This window comes from Pocillopora verrucosa, chromosome 9, assembly GCF_036669915.1.
Source record: "Pocillopora verrucosa isolate sample1 chromosome 9, ASM3666991v2, whole genome shotgun sequence".
Taxonomy (NCBI): domain Eukaryota; kingdom Metazoa; phylum Cnidaria; class Anthozoa; order Scleractinia; family Pocilloporidae; genus Pocillopora; species Pocillopora verrucosa.
In genome coordinates, this window is record NC_089320.1 from 22,993,665 (window position 1) to 23,010,900 (window position 17,236).

General features: G+C 36.7%; 2 protein-coding genes across 2 annotated transcripts; both read left to right on the top strand.

The window, feature by feature from the left end:
- The first annotated feature begins 1,330 nt into the window (after positions 1-1,330).
- LOC131777590 (protein GDAP2 homolog) lies at positions 1,331-12,229 on the top strand. Its single transcript, XM_059093901.2, has 14 exons — positions 1,331-1,640; positions 5,376-5,518; positions 5,787-5,838; positions 6,331-6,432; positions 6,857-6,945; positions 7,275-7,348; positions 7,432-7,519; positions 7,692-7,775; positions 7,908-8,073; positions 8,222-8,298; positions 10,039-10,115; positions 10,651-10,790; positions 11,003-11,201; positions 11,418-12,229. The coding sequence occupies exons 1-14, from the start codon at positions 1,474-1,476 to the stop codon at positions 11,472-11,474; spliced, it is 1,515 nt and encodes a 504-aa protein (XP_058949884.1). The 5' UTR covers positions 1,331-1,473; the 3' UTR covers positions 11,475-12,229.
- A 1,527-nt stretch (positions 12,230-13,756) lies between these two features.
- LOC131777591 (terminal nucleotidyltransferase 5C-like) lies at positions 13,757-15,591 on the top strand. Its single transcript, XM_059093902.2, has one exon. The coding sequence runs from the start codon at positions 13,900-13,902 to the stop codon at positions 15,049-15,051; it is 1,152 nt and encodes a 383-aa protein (XP_058949885.1). The 5' UTR covers positions 13,757-13,899; the 3' UTR covers positions 15,052-15,591.
- Positions 15,592-17,236: the final 1,645 nt, after the last annotated feature.

Consider the following 17,236-nt stretch of genomic DNA (forward strand, 5'->3'; position numbering starts at 1 on the left):
AAGCCTCGCACCCTTTGGTGCGTTGATATATGACGAACATTCTGTCCAATGTTCATTAAAAATCCAACAAATCTACCTACCCTATTAATCCGTTAAAGTAGAGATAACTCGCGTAAAAACAAACCTCGAGTTTGAAAAGAAATTCAGTTTTCGCACCTCCTCAAAGCGCGCACTTAAAGTGGTCAAGCCGCCTACCAACGAAACGCAATATCGAAATCCTTGGCAAGTCTCGTGACATAGAATTCCTCTGAAATTCGCGGGAAAGTTTAATTCGCGAAACGGGGAAATCGAATTTACAATGGCTCAAACGAAATCCAAACATCAATCGGGGAAAAAAGAAAGAAAAATGCGCAATTGCGAAAGTAAGCTAGGGAAAAAGAAAAACTCAACTTCGAGTTTTTCGGCTCAGGTTCTCTTGCGACTTTCTCCTTTGGTGAAGACTCGCATTTCCTTTTGTTTTGCGAAATATGCCTTTTTGTTGTGTAGTGTAAGACGCCATAGAAACAAAATATGCAAATCGAGATTCCAACGAAAGTCCGCGGAAAACATTCTGTAGGCCTCTCCGATTACGACACCTTTCGCTCATCAGGGCAAGTTCCTCTTCAACATTTTACCAGCCGCATCACGCGTTCTCTTTAAGATTTTGTAATTACTTTTTCCGGTAAATTAAACTTACTGCTTTCTCTGTCTAAAGAACAAAAAACGAGATTTTGTTGATAGTAACGTTAATATCTTGAGTCACTGAGTTCAGTTTTTATCAGGTCCTCAGTATTACACTGTGCATTGCATTCTGTACTGCACACAAAATTACGTAATCTGGAGAAATAGCGCACGTTCCTTGCGAGAACACGATATAGTTTTTCGATCAACATGCATCAGTAAACACACGGTGACCTTTATATATTTTTCACTGGATAATTTTGGTGACTAACAGACACTGGTAGAAAATATGTAAGGAAAGTTTAGAAAGTAAAAAGGAGAAAGGAAAGTTTATTTTGAGGCATTACTCAGGGCCTGTTCGTATCGTTGTATTTTTGAGCGTGTTTCGGTTTGTCATCGTGGTGAACACACTTACATCACTAAATGACGGCCTCAAGGAAAATTACCCCAAGACTCTTCATTCACCGATGCGAAGAGATGTAGAACAGTTCGTTAAGTGACGTGTTTCCATTCGACCTTGTAACCTGAAGAGTACTCACAGTATGTAGAGGTTGATCACGAAGTTAGTTTGAATAAATTAAATTAGATACACACCACGTAGGCTTATGTGAATCAAACTGTTGCTGACCGCTGGCTAACTATACAGCTGATGCCATTTCATCAAACTGTCGATGTCTTTCGCTGTCTGTGAGTTTCGGAATACTTATCTTCTAAGTCTGAAAATCGCGTGAAAGTCAGTCTATCTAGAGATCTATTGTGTAGGAACAAAAAAAAAATTGCTTATTAGTTTGGGTTAGTGTGTTAAATAGTGTTATGGATCCCCTTGGTGTGACAGAGGGCTTTGTGGACGCTATTTCTATACCAAGATGGGGCTCGACTCCTGTCCCTGCTTATGAGAACGTGACTCCGCCGGCCAATGACAGAAGGACGCACAGTCCATTTCCTGTGCGGCAAGACATCAACAGCAAAGTAGCACTCTGGTGAGAATGTGTTAGGAAGCAAATTAACTCATTCCTTATTAATTTATCAGGTTTCTAGTCGTAGATTTGTTTTGTGGACGTGATTTGATACCGTGTGTTGTTGTATTTCTTTATCTATTTGAAAACGGATTTTCCTTGATTGGTTCGACGTGTCTGCGAGAAGATGGTGTTCTTGTTGTCGCAGAGTGCCTCACTGCTCTTTTACTTTAGGAGATATATGATACTGCATCACACTTTTCGATGCGTTAGATTATCCACCGGCGGCTTGGTTACGGGTGTAGTTCAAACGACAACGCACATGTTAAACTTTTACTTAGCTAATAACTGAAATGAAAGTGACTTAAAACCAAAGGATACTCTGATCAGTTAATGAATAAATACACTCACACCAAAAAATTAACGCTAACGTATGAAAAGTTTTGTTTTGTCAAGATGAAAAAGAGCAATGTAGCCCCCCCCCCCCCCTTTTAACTTGTGAAAAGGAGTTTTTATAGGGATATTGGTTAGGGTTACTCACTAAGATGTAGGCACTGTGGTAATAAGTTGTCCCAAACTCACCAAAGCATGAAACCATATTGGTAACCTTGCATAAAGGTTACTAACCTATTAGTAACCTTGCATAAATTGAAAGTTAGGCTTTGTTATTACCTTCCTAATGAATTAAAATTTGTTGAGTTCTGGAGTAATTTGGCAGCTGGATCAATCAGAGTTGGATGAAAATAAGCCTGTGCTTTTCTGACAAAAGAAAAGTTGTGGAATTCATCTCATATCTTTAATTTCAATCAGTCAAAAAAACTTGCAGTCACTTAAAATGCATTGTGAGATATTTTTGTTCCAAGGCAAAAAACTTACAGGTTTGTTATTAGGTGTATGCAGGAGAAAACCCTGTAAACAAAGATCATTGTGTTACAATGCAAATATTTAATGGGCAATTGTGAGGCAAAATGTGATATAAGAATGAAAAATAGTGAAATTAGGCTTGTGCAGGGAAGGAAGATTTAGAGTGCAGCATCTAAATTTGAGGAATTTTTACAAACAGAAATTTGGTAACTGCAGGATACTATTTTGTACTGCTTTTTAGACTACATGTGTCTATTATTCTGTAGTGTTGGATAGTTACCATAATTGTGAATCTCACGGTGATTTTTGGGAAGCTAGGCTTTTAAGATAAGAGGAACCTTGCATTGCTGCAAGTCAGACCAATGATGACAAGTTCACAATTATGCTTGATCTCTAGATAAAGTACTTTATGCACAAGTTGGCCATAGGTATTCTTAGATTTTAATTTTATGTGCCCTTGTGTAATTCATGTCTTTTAATCCTGGTATTGCAAATCACCATAATTACAAATAAACAGAGGAAACTTTATACAGCAAGCAGACACTACCTTGACATTAAACACAAGTCAGTGAAAAGAGGCTATTGTTTACTGAGTATGGTGTGGTTGCCCACGAATGCAGCATTCAGATTGGTAAAAGAGAGGTGCTACCCTTTTAATACATACCAGTAGGTTATTGATGATTAAAGGCAAACATGGTGTCATGTAATACAAACCTTCAAATATTAAAAGTAAGGATCAAGGAAGAGATGTGATCAATTTAAAGGAGGAAGGATGAGAAAAAACTAGTAAATTGTCCCCAGATGTAGGGGATGTAGAGGATGTTTTGCCCGAATGCCAACAAGATACAATTAAAGTTGCATATTTCAACTATTTTTAGTTGCAATAGGAACACAATAAAAGTTTGGGAAGGACAAAATTTGGATACTATTGTGTTGATATTTTGCATGCTAACTGTCATAAGTTATAATAAGTTAAGGGGGTAAACTATTTAGGTTGGACTCAGCTGCATTTAGAGATGTCAGAGCAAAGTGAAAATGTTTTACACATCAGCCATAGAAGTCTTACAGAACATTTTCCAGCAAATTTGAAATTTAAAGGTGTACAAATGGATAAACTTGATTGTTATCAACTTCTTTCATACTGTGGAAACCTGAATGGTTAAAAGAATGGTTTAGGATGTTTTTTTTCTACAAAATAATGAAAGCTGGATTTCATAAGTTTTCTTTACTTAAAAAAAGATTCCAAAAGGAGAACAGTTTGTGATCTCCTAAGGATGAGTTTTCAACCCTACTGAATTTTCAAAGAAGAGAGATTTGAGACTAAGGTTTCCCCAGTGCTTTGTTTGTGTGTGTCAAGTTCTTTTTTGAAAGACTCTAGTTTTTAAATACTACACGTTTAACACCGCAAAATGAGTGCACATTTAATCTATTTGCCAGATGGAGGAATATTTAGATATAAAGATGGGTAGATGTGATTAGACTGAAAATAGATAATTAACAGAATAATCCAAGTACAAATCTAACAACTACAAGAATAACAACAAAGCTACATGAAATAGAAATGAACCTACAATTTGTGGCATAACCAGGACTGGCAGTAAACAAAAAGCAACAAGGCACTAGCAAAAACTAACAAAAAGACTGACTTAGGTAGTTGAAATCAACTAGCCATGAGAATTATCTAACAAAAACAATGTGTACACTGGCAAGAAATAAATTGCTGCCAGAGTTACCTAATTCTTACATAACTTAATGCAAAAACAATAACTTAATTGAATAGAAACAGAACTGCATTACATATAATCACAATAGCACTACAGCTGAAAGAAAATGATATAAAGTCACTTTGCAGTTGTCTGACAATAAATAGAAATGCAGGTTCTAGTTGCTACAACTCCTTTCCACAGTCAAAACTGTGGCTGGTTGTTAATATGTACTTTTGAATAGAAAAGCAGGTTGTGAGCACCTGTGTACTGCCTTTAGTTGAGTTTCTATTTTACATTGTGTCCACGGATTGTCGACTAGACCTGAAAAATCGGACCACTTTACCATTTGAATGTCTACATCTTTGTAGATCACTAACAATACTTCTCTGTGGCTCCCATGGGAATTTCATAAGTTGAATAAGTTTTCAGTCAATACCCAGCCTGATTTTCCTGTTATGTTTAACAATGAAAGAGCACTTGCAAACTCAGCACTTTGGCACACTTTGTGTTTTATTATTTTCTTATTTTTATTATTTCCTCTATTTCAACAATGACAACCCTTGAATGATTACAACAAGATAAAGAAAACAGAGAATGATATATTATAGCAAGCTAATTAGATGCCCTTTACACTATAGTACATTTTTTCATACAATAAAACAAAAGCATTACATATAAAGACTTTGCATACAACTCTTTTGCCACAATTTATGATCATTTGAGCTATCTTTGATCAAAATGTCTCATTTTGAGATTTGCTGTCATTATTTTATCCAATTCTGTTGGCAAATAACTTTGGCACTTTTCACTATTAAGTTGTTAAATATGAAACTAGAATCGGAAAACAGTGGTGTCCATTAGCAGGCTCTAATTTTTGTCCCAAAACCCTTGCAGACCTCTTGCACACTTAAACTTGCTTGCTGAAAACAACACTTTGCTACTTGTATCTCATCACTAATGATAGCCTGCTTCACAGCAGGCAAAGGAAACTGAGGATTGAACTCATCACATCAACAGCTACTCCAACAGAGGCTCGTATATACAGCAAATTTAGAGTAAAATTACTGGACATTTTTTTTTGTCACTATCAACAAGGTGTTTTGTGCTTTTGACTTAACTATACTTCCCTGCTCCTTTGGGTTTTGCATTTTACAAAGACTAATTAAAGTAATTTTTTTCTGATTTTTAGGTCTGGTGATATCACTAAACTGAATACCATTGCAATAGTTAACACAACAAATGAATCTTTAAGTAGCAAAGGAATGTTAAGTGAAAGAATCCATCGGGCAGCAGGTCTAGAACTCTTGCAGGAATGTAAAACACAGTTACTTGGTAAGATAAGTCTGTTCTAGTTCTTTATCATCAGATGAACAATATATGTTTTAAAACTGTCCTGGAGCTGAATCAGTATTAAATTTTTGATAGCTACCTGTATGTTGTAGTATTTTTTCCCTCAAATTTCCTTCCCTTTAATTTATCAGTTAATTAGTCTGTGAGGCAGTATTGTGTGCAACTCAGGTTCAGTGTTGTAAAGTGGTGTATCTCTGTTGGCATTTTTTTCTAATTTAAAATTGAAATGTGATGTCATAATTGCTGTCAGGGTGCAGGACTGGAGAAGCTAAAATTTCAAAGGGTTATGGTCTGCCAGCAAGGTATGTAATATAATAACCTTCATTCACACTACAATTCTAACCTTTCAAGACCAAATGTTTGAGTAACATTTTTACTGTGTGCAATACTTTTGTTACACCTAATGAAGATTGAACAATTAGTTCATGTTTAGTGTCATGATATATCAAGATATAGATGCATGCAGGAAGTTGAAATTGGAGGGAAAATGCTGTAATGAGGATGGACATCTTTTTGTTGTATTTGCCTATATAAAAATGAGTGTTATACAAATAATTTACAAATGTGAATTTTTGGAATTAGTAAATATAACTGGCTTATTTATGATGAAAACTCCCAAACAAAATATTACTCCTGAACAAAAATGTTGTTGAGGTAGCAACTTTTTATCCTTTTAATGATATGTTATGTGGTCATGTTTTAACTGTAGTGTATCTTGCATTCACTTTACCTGTGGTTCCATCACTTATTAGCTTTATTTAGAGGTTAAACAGTCCTCATTTTGTAACTTGTAGATTTGTTATTCACACTGTGGGTCCACGATACAACATCAAATACAAAACTGCGGCAGAGAGTGCTCTTTTCTCTTGTTACAGAAGTGTAATGAAAATAGTGAGGTGGGTAATTTCAGAATTGTTGGACATTTCATGGGAAATACTGTAAGTTATTGGTCAGTACCAGTCTATATGACTTATGTCATGAATAAAAAAGTCAAACCTGACTTACCTAATGGTAGGTTAAAGTTTATTTTTAATTCTTTGAGGAAACCAAATGCAAACCATAGATTCCTTTGAGAGGTATGTGGGTAGTATAGGAAATCAATCAAAAGCAAGTACTAGCCAAAAAAAACAGGGAAATGGGAAACAATTTTAAATCTTTTAGAACCCAGAGGAGTTAGGCCACTCTTGTAAGAACATTCTTGTACATGACTTGCAAGATTACTTCCAAGAACAATTTTGCTTTTTTTATCCATGTAACAAAGTTATTGATACCATGAGAATGGCTAACAGAATAACTAATTTCACATATTATATGATTTAGAGAGAACAGGATTGCCTCAGTTGGTCTCTGTGTGATAAACACATCCAGGAGAGGCTACCCCCCTGAGGATGGTGCCCACATAGCTTTACGTAAGTCTTGATTAGAAGTTTCTTTGGCTATCAGATTTTGTTGATTTGTTTTTTTATTAAAGGAAGAATAAAATAATATTGTTGATCCTGTATACCTGTCTTCTCTATGGGTCTTATTAAATAATCAATGTCTTTTTGTGTAATTATTTTTGTTGTTTTTGTTTTTCTTCAATATTCTTTTTTCTAACATCTCCTCATGTCAAAGTTCTATTACCAAGCTTGTATAGATTAAAACAGTTATTCATTAATGTCAACATCCACATGTATGTTTTTAGCTTTTCTTAGAAAACACAGATGCAGGATTTGATAGTTTTATGTTTTGGTTGCAGGAACTGTTAGACGATTTCTGGAAAAGTTTTCTGATATTGAACTTGTTATTTTTGCTGCTGAAAATGCTGATGAGGTACAAGGGGTAATTTTTTTTTTTTTTAACCTTTTGTGTCATTCATCCTAACTACTTGAATTTTTTACTGGTTTTTTTGCAAGGCCATATACAAGAATGTCATGCCTCTGTACTTCCCTAGAAGCAAAGAAGAGGAAGACTATGTGTTGAATAAACTTCCAGATGACATTGGTGAGCTGAAATTTCTTTTTCTGTCATAGATTCGGCAGCTGACATGAGAAACTAACTATAAAAGATAATTTCAATTTCAATCCTGGAAGGTTGCAACCTTAACACCAGTTGAAAGTTACTCATGCAGACTTAGCAGAATATTTAGTTTCTTCTCTGTCATTGCATTTGCTAGGGAATGAAAATGGTGAACCAGTGATTGCTGAAAGACAAATTAGAATAATGGATAAACCACTTGGTCAAAGACACTCTGATGATGGTAAGGAATATGTACATTTGCTCCATTATCTCAGCTCTGAGAAAGTACAAACCCTCCTTTTTATTTAATCCAGTGTCAGCAGATATAATATAGAATAGTGAGTTGATTGGAAAGTGTTTAAAACATGTGCAGATGCTGATGTAGAAGAAGCAGAAGAAGCTGGTGCTATTCACATGTTGGACTCAGCTACTGTTGGCAAACATTCCTTCTCAGCAATGGCAGGAGATCATGATCAACTAACAAGACAACGATTACAAAGATCACCCAGTGAACAACATGCGATTCAACATGAGAGAGTGTAAGAGATTTGAGAAGTCTTCAATTGGCAACCCCACCATACATTGTAGTTACACATTGTAGCCATTGGTTTTAATTGATTTTGAATCTTTTGGTATCCATGTATGACCTGTTCTGTATTAATTGTGTAGGGATGTTGTTTATTTCAGGTATCAGAGATGGCTGCGACGAGCCAGGACAGAAGATTTCTCAAGTCTCCTGAGGCTAAAGATGGTCTACCAATCAGGTTTTGTTTTTGGTTAATTTTTTCCTTTTCACTGACATTTCTCATCCAAATGTTGTTTTTTTTCTAAATGAGCACAAAGTCAGGCAAGTGATGTACAAACTTTTCTTATGTTCTGGCAACATCAAGTGCATTGTTATTATGCCATTAAATCAATCGGAAAGTGCAGATTTATTGATTTGATGTAGTATTGATGGAACACAATCCTCCATGGATCAGTCACAACATATCTTTTCCATGAGTTGTAATGTGAGTAATTTTCAATTGTTCTTTCTGACTTATTCACTAACTCTGTGGTGTGGCAACCGATATTTGGGCATTATTTTAATAACCACAATGTGTAGTTCCAGAAAATATCCATACCCCCACCACGGAGGGAATTTCATATAGGACCCCCCACCCCTTCGGATTTTCCATTTTGGGGTAGCAGTGGTAGCCCCCCCACCCCTCTGGAATTTCCAAAGAATTTTCTACCACCCCCTATACCCCCTGGAAATATATTTTTTTCTCGTAGCAAACAACAAACAAGAGGGACGTGTGATTTTGTCGCGTGTATATTCGAGAGATGGCTTACACGCGCAAGATAAACGTCGCTAACTAGCTTAAACTTAATGTTTGCTTTATTTTTAAATACAATACTTATCCTTAAACATTTAACACAGTATTCTCAGTACACGAAAGGAGGAAAAAACTGTACAAGTCGCAACAAAACACTTTTGAACTGTTAAGTTTGTACAATGTACTGAGAAAATTGCGTGCACTTGAAATGGAAACGTTCGAAATCACATTGAGCAACGTAAATTTGTACAAAATTGTGTCATAAATAAGAGAGCAAAAGAGAAAACCGAGTCAGCAGTAAGTTATTTTGAACTCATCTTTCCAAATTCCAGCCTCTAATGTAAAATTTCTTCACACAAGCATTGATTCTTGTTAACAGCGGGTCGATAATTTCGTCCGATTGTGCATAAACAAACCTTGGCTAGTTACCAGTCCCACGCGCATATATACAAAGCCCTGGATCCTAATGTTTCTCAATGTTACTATCAACTGTTTTCTACTACGGTACGACTGTACTTATCATTCATTGTAACATCGCAAGCAAGTAAGCCATAAAGAAATCGTCAAGTCTCCTACACATTATGATGCAACGGAATTAAGCTCAGTGCAGATCAAAATTAATAGATGGCTGGAGTCAATAAGGGGTAGTGAATGGTAAATTTATGCGAAACTTTGCGAGACGGCGAGACCAACGTTTTTTTTTTTTTTTTTGCGAGACCGAGACAGTTATTTGTAAATTTTACGAACGCGAAACGTGTTATGACCGAGGAAAATCCCTAGGTAACCACTCCTGTTGTTTGTTATCTTTGGAGACTGGTAACGAGTAATGGCGGCTCCGTTCGAAAAACAAAGTGATTCTCTTCTTTATTTGATGTTATTTATGTTCCAAAGCGCTACAAGGATAAAAGAAAACTTTCTTTTGCTGCAGAACTGTTAGAAGCATCGTAATTTAACAACTTAAACTTCAGAACGTCCCACTAAAGTAGGTAAAAGGCGCCAATTGACATACGAAGAAAGTCGATCGACTTCCTACCCTCTGGACGAAAATTTCGCCTCTTACCCCCCATCTCCTCTGGAATTTCCTGGGACTTTGACCCCCCCACCCCTCTGGAATTTCCAATTCCCTCCGTGGTGGGGGTATGGATATTTTCTGGAAACACACAATATTAAATCTGTGTTATGTAGGTGTGGATTTTCTTGGCAGACCTGTTATAGTATTTGTTGGTCGACATTTTCAAGCAAGAAGTGTAGACTTAAATAAGGTTTGTTCCTGTATGCTGTAGAGGTGGTCAAAGTCTGCAGAATTGATACTTACACCCCTCCCTCTAAGAAGTGACCCACCAAAATCAGGTGATCGAATTTGTGTTACAGATCAAAACCCAACTTGTTAACCTTTAGATAGACATGGTGTATGTTGTTCTGCGGTTATTTTGTCTTATACTAAGAGTTGTTTTTGGTGGTCTACTCGAGAAGTGTTTTTAATTAGTTGAGCATGAATTGCAATCTTTAATTTTTTCTCGTAAACATCGATCGGTGATGATGAGGTCATGGAACTGTGTTCATGTTGTATTATAAAAGCGAAATTCGTATGTTTGTCTGTGTTGTGAACAGACGAGAGGGGAGGGGGGGGGGGGAGGTCGGAATTGCTTATACTGAAAATCGAAAACAATATCGCCAGACAAGTTTAGATAAACCTAAGCCCAACCCAGACCATAACGACTCGTAGGGTGACTTCTGGGATTGCCACATATGTTCGAGGTTGTGGGTTTTACTTTTGCCTACTGTCTTGTTTTTCAGGCTGTAGCTTACTTCATCTCCGTATTGGACAAGATTGTCAACAGGGATTATGTTATTGTGTACTTGCATACACTGAGTTCAGAGGAAAATCAGCCTCCATTGTCATTTTTGAAAGATATTTATCATTTGGTGGATAACAAGTTAGTTTTTCTCACCTTTGATGTTACTGAGTTAAATCACACTTTGCTTAGAGCTGGCGGGAGGTTGGTTTCATTTAAATTGTTTTTAATCTGCCAACATGGGAGACTAGCCTTTATCCAGGGGATTGGTCAATAATATGAAAACATCGTCAGTAACATTTGTACGTTAGTATCACATGACTTGAGTGACACATATTTCTGCTTGTGCTTAGGTATCGTCGTAATCTTAAAGCCTTTTACATAGTTCACCCTACTGTTTGGGTTAGAATTGTTACGTGGTTTTTCACGACTTTCACCGCTTCCTCAATCAAAGATAAGGTTCACTTTTTGTCTGGAATCCAGTACCTGTATGACTGGATTGATCCTGATCAATTGGAAATTCCGGCCTTCGTCTTAGAGTATGACATGAAGGTATGTGTTTTACCATAATATAACAAAAATGCCCTGGTAACAAACAAAAAATGTGTCCAGAGCAGGTTAGACACACTTTACCCCCGTGAACCTCAAACGGTAGAGTTTTGTTTTGTTTTACTTCTTATTTGTTTTTTTTTTTTTTTTTTTTTTGGCTTTTGGAAGTAGTTTTTTGTTAGTCGTTTCGTTTGTTGTTAATCTTGTCTATTTTTTCAGGAAAATGGAAATAATTACCACACTCCAGCCAGTACGTACCGCACGGGAAGTCTGTAAGAGTCGTTGTTTAAATTTAAGATGAAACCGATTCCGCCAATAAATTTAGACAGTTACTCATCTTTTGGAAGACATATGGCGGTTATTGCCTCCTCAGACAATAAATGCCATATCTATTCCGGCAGTAAAATGATTCGGCTTACAATTACTCTTCAGTCCGCATCATTCTCGGACCATATTCAAATGATTCTTGTAATGCCTCGTTAAAATTCAGCCACTTTTTCAAGTGGCAGTTTTAGAGATAAGAGGAATTCTTCTTTAATTACTCAGAAAAACTTCGATTAGTGTTAGAATGAATTAGATAAGTCCTATAAATGCATGAACATTAAGGAACTGTTTTTAATACAAACTAATGAAGACGACTTGGAAGTAAGATTGTATCTCTATTTTTCTGAGTTTGTTCCTCGGGGAATTGTCGTCTTTTTTTAGCTCACGGAATGAGGCTTTGATATCTACGATTAGAACAAGGTAGATATGGACAAGATGATATTTCTACAAACACATAGGTGCTACAGGCAACCGAATTTTGCCTTGAGAGAGAGAAGGACCATAGCGAGTGCCACTTTTTCTTCATTTAGATTTATATTGTGTTTCAACTCGGGCTTTTTCTTCGATTGATCCACGATAATTAATACTGTAAATTACAAATGTAGTTAGATCAAGTCTAGAAGCGTCAAAAATTTATTGAAATGAATTGGGAGCAACAAACTGTACTTTTGAATATATGAAAAGGAATAAAGATATTTTTGGAAATTAACGCTTTGGGACTTGTAGGAAGTTTAATGTGGGGTGGTTTGGGGGATTTCAAACGTATTTCTTCCTTGATGGTCGAAATAATTCCTTTCTTATCTTAATTTATCCGTATCAGCTTGACAGCAAATCTTAAACGAAATCTTTCGTAAGCGCTTCAGTTTAAACTAGTGACAGACATGTGACGAAAATAAATTAAACAATAAAAGCTCCCTTAAGGATGTATTCGTTCCGCTGACAGTATATTTCTGTAGATTTACTTTCAGACATAGCTCAAATAACTTGTATATAAATAAATGTGGGTTCGTGAGTTCCCACCATTATATTTAGTGAGGATTTTAATCATCTCTCCGGCTAAGGAATGAATTATTTTGAAGTAATATCGTTTCGCTGGTGCACTCATTTCAGCGGAAAAGAAACAGAGAAATCTGGATAAATATTAAATAAGATAACTGATCTGGAAAGTGTCAAGTTGTTGAAATGTAAATTTTAGAGCGTGTTTTTCATTGAAAACGATCCTTGACGCTGAAGGAAGGAAGTTGATATAATATCGTGACAAAATTTTCGTCTAGTTCAGGTTATCAATCTTGTTTATTACAAAAGATTTTCCTCTTAATCAGTGTTTACTACTGAGCCCTTGACTTACTTTTGAATATTTTGTATCTTTACAGTATAATTAAATGAAAAAATGAGTTAAACTTAGTATTTTGTACATATATAAATGATTCTAAGAAGGATTTTTGGAATATACTTTCAAAAGATTAAAGTTTACTTCCGATGGGATGCATATTTATTTTATTTTATTTTTTTTTAGAGGGAGAGATTTTATTCCCGTTTGTAGAAACTTACTCCAACGAATTCCTTTCCCTTGGTTTAGTTCACGAAGGAGATTTCGAATACTTCGCACAATCCGTTGGGAAATTTCGGAATTAAAAACAGGAGTTTCCGACATTGATCGTAATTTTATTAATTTAGCAGTGAAACTTCCTCTCGTACTGCGTATTGGTTGAAGCTATTTATTTTCGTAGAGCTTGAGAACAATTCTACCAGTTTTTTTCCGTATACAAATAAAACTCTTGTAATCTCTGACGTCACTTAAACGTTCAAAAACTCATTTAATTTCGTCCCTTTGTGTTCATGAATAATGCGAGGCACGAGGGCTGATGATGCTATCTTACGCCTTCGATCTGAATTATTGACGCACATTCCCTAATGATCTTCGTGCTGCGTCAACTTTCCGGGAAGAAATCAAACCTCTCTGAGAATCTTGATCATCGCATAGAGTGTTTTTTCGCAAGCCTTGTTATTTTCTGCCAGAGAATGTATACAACCCAAAAGGCAGGAAGCTAAGGCAATTTGCTGAAACATGAAATTTTATCTAATATGTTTACGAATTGTGGGCGGGATGTGGGCTGATAAAACCCCATCATGTCATTGGTTGTAATAATATCCTGTCACCCCTAACTCTCGTGCTGTTGCCAAGAGACTGAGTTGTATTGTCTCTCTAGCCAATCAGATCGTGCAAATTATGACTGCGACATGATATCTTCTTGTCGTCGGCAAATTTTTACCACTACATCGGTAAATTTACACAGTTTGTATTCCCTAAACGAACGATCCAGAGATCTCTACATTCTTACTATAGTAGACGACAGTGCAGAAGAAAAGAGCGGATATGGAGCTTAAAAACAACTGCCAAGTTCTCACATTCAACCAGCTCACTCGTCTTCACAGTGTATTAAACCAAACTGTCTTCATTCATGGCCGAGGAAATTTTCCTACTCTAGAAGTACCCCTCAAAGATTTTATAGAGACTGTGACAGCAGGCCTTAAAGAGGAAGGATTAAAAGTCCGCGACCTCCGATTGAATGGAAGTACTGCCAGCAATATCTTAAGTACAGAGAACAACTGTTCGTACAATGATATTGACTTGATCTTCGGTGTGGAGATTCGCTCTAATTTGCACTTACAGCAGATCAAGTGTGTCGTGTTGAACTCGCTTCTCAATTTCTTCCCCAGTGAAGTACCGAAGGATAGAATCAATAGCTGCATCTTGAAAGAAGCCTATGTTCAAAAGATGGTGAAAGTGTCGACTGACAACGATCGTTGGTCGTTAATCTCGCTTTGGAACAACCAAGGGAAAAACGTCGAACTGAAATTCGTCGACTCGATGCGTAGGCAGTTTGAATTCTCGGTTGATTCGTTTCAAATTATCCTCGATTCCCTTTTTGGCTTCTACAAACTGTCGCCAGTGCCGATGAAGCCTAATTTCTTCCCTACCGTTGTTGCCGAGTCGGTTTACGGCGATATTAAGCTTGCCCTCTATCATTTAGACAACAAACTGATAGCTACCCGTAACCCGGAGGAAATACGAGGTGGTGGTCTCCTTAAGTACTGCAATCTTTTGGTGCGAAATTATGTACCAGAAAACTACGAAGAGATCAAGATCCTAGAGAGATACATGTGTAGTCGTTTCTTTATCGACTTCAGCGATATCCATCAGCAGCAACAGAAGTTGGAGAGTTACTTGGCAAATCATTTCATCGGAGACGAGCGAGCTCAATATGAATATTTGATGGTTCTTTATCATATTGTTTCATCCTCCACGGTTTGCCTCATGGGACACGAACGAAAACAAACCCTTCGCCTTATAGACTTTTTAGGAAAGCAGCATCGCGGTGAAGTGAGTTATATGCCGATGGTGGTGTACAGCGATAAGACAGCATCTTATCCATTCGTTCCTGCTTCTGGTTACATGGTGCCTGTATCGACCAGAAGTCAAACATTAAGTACCTATGCTTATAACAGTTTAGTTCCGTGTTTTTAAAGAACGTTTCAAGAACGTTACCGCAATGAAAACTTTGAAACTAGACCTCCAATGAAGGTATGCGTCACATTCGCCACTGGATTCTCTGAACTTTGGAAGTGAGTCTATATTTTTATAATGAGGGAGCAGAGGGTAGTTTATTTTCAACGTTGTAACCCGTAGTTATTTCTAGGTACGGTATAAACATACTTGTCTATCACCGTATTGGTGTGCGAGGGACGTGAAGCAAGCCTTAAAATGTAATTCGTTTCGTGAAGAAACAGAGAAGGAAGTTCTTCACAATCCCCGAATACTGTTGTTATGTAAATACGCCGTTTGGAACGGCCAAACTAGACGTTCGTGCTTAATGTAATTTCGCAATTTCACACTATATATTTGTGATGAACTTGCTTTGGAACAGTGACTGAAATACGATAGAAACATTACTCACCACGATTAGTGTCTCATAATTAATAAGTACCGAGTAGAATATGAAATAATCTCCCGAGAGGGAAAGTAACTTTTATGGTTTTGTTTTGAATAAATGAAGCGTTTATTTTTCGTTGGGTTGATATTTTGACCGAGCAAAATGATTATGTAACAAGTCGTGTTCTCTTTTTCCTTAAGGGAAACCATTACATCCAATTTTATTGCTTTTATCAATACTGTTAGTCGAGGACGGAATGTACTTGTCAAGAAATTCTAAGCTATGGTCGTACCGCTTCTGTTCAAAACTGTTAATTCCGGTATGACGAAGGGCTCTAATGATCTTTAACCTTAGACGCCGATCATAGGCGCTTAATTTGCATATACACCAACCACAGGCCACCGATCACTTCACTGATGTGAGAATGCTGCAAATATAGGCATTTCCGATCACTTTTCGAAATAAGCGTTCTTTCAAGGCGAATTTGGTATTAGTCGCAGGTGTAACGTGAAATTTCAAATAGAAATGAAATTTATTGGTGTAGCCACGGCGGTTTGCACAATTAATCTCAAGTTCCTAATACCAGTTAAAACAACAAGTGCGGAAAGTGTCTCGACTTAACACAGATAAGACTCCTTAAATGAACAAAACTTATCACCCAAACACTCCTTATGTTCTTAGAACTACTTTCTAAATGAAGCTTTTAAGTCACTGACCGATGATGCGACAGCAAACAGGAAAACACCACTCAATATACACAGTGGTGTCGGTTAAAACCTGATTTACATTTTTAAGAAACTTCTAGTTACAGATTTTTAACCCTGGGTTAAATTGTTGTGTGGGCGTCTGTGAACGGTAAAGGAAATTTTCTTTCTCTAAAAACAATATGTTTCATTTTTCCTCTTCATAGAATTAACGATGCCCTGAAAAATATTGAACTTTTCGTTGCCATTACCAGGCAATATTGGTAAGCTTTAAAAAGATGGCCTTTGAAAATATCTGCTTCAAAAAAATTTATTCGGAGAATTCCAGGACCGTGGAATTACTTCCTAGCAACTGCAAGTCCGGATCCATGTAGGAAGGACAATAAACCCGATCTAATAATAGAGTGGTGGCTGTTAGATCAAAATTTCCAAGAAATTTCTTTTAGGACTTTAACGACTCTCATGCTCTCGTGTCGGCTGCAGGTTTCAGGCGGCAACTGTAGAAAAGAAGAGAAAATGCTGTTTTGTGGAGAACATATATCTCCTGAAAGTCTTGGATATTTCGCTCAAGTACTTCCAAGAAGCGCGGTTACCTTCAACAAAACTCAAAAACAAAAAGAAAACCGTGAGTAGTGGGATCTCACGAACTAATCCTGAAATTTCACACAGTTGCCTCATTGTTCCTTGGCGAGGAGGAAGGTCTTCCCATTTGTAGCAATCCTTTGTTGAAAATTGTAGAAGAAAAAACTTGCTCAGACACTAGGTGGGCTCTGTTGATCAGCATGCCTTAACAATAAGTTTTCTAACAGGTGTGTAAATCATTATAAAAGTTTTATTTAAAAAAATATTAGTTACCGAATAAGACGGTTATTTTCACGCCATATTTAATTATTTTGTCCTGATATTGCTCAGGCGGTTGATCTAAATAACCCGCCAAAAAAAAGAAAAAAGAGCCACATTTGTTGATATCTTCAGTGTGTTATCAAACGTGCTTGCTCAGCTGAAACCTTGCCGGAGCACTCAACTATAGATACTTACAAATCCCTTTTGAAAATCTACTTACATGCTGCACTTG

Coding starts and splice junctions, on each gene's coding strand:
- LOC131777591 (XM_059093902.2), top strand. CDS start 13,900: ATGGAGCTTAAAAACAACTGCCAAGTTCTCACATTCAACCAGCTCACT.
- LOC131777590 (XM_059093901.2), top strand. CDS start 1,474: ATGGATCCCCTTGGTGTGACAGAGGGCTTTGTGGACGCTATTTCTATA. Junction 7,776..7,907: donor TCAAAGACACTCTGATGATG/GTAAGGAATATG, acceptor AAACATGTGCAG/ATGCTGATGTAGAAGAAGCA. Junction 8,074..8,221: donor GCGATTCAACATGAGAGAGT/GTAAGAGATTTG, acceptor TGTTTATTTCAG/GTATCAGAGATGGCTGCGAC.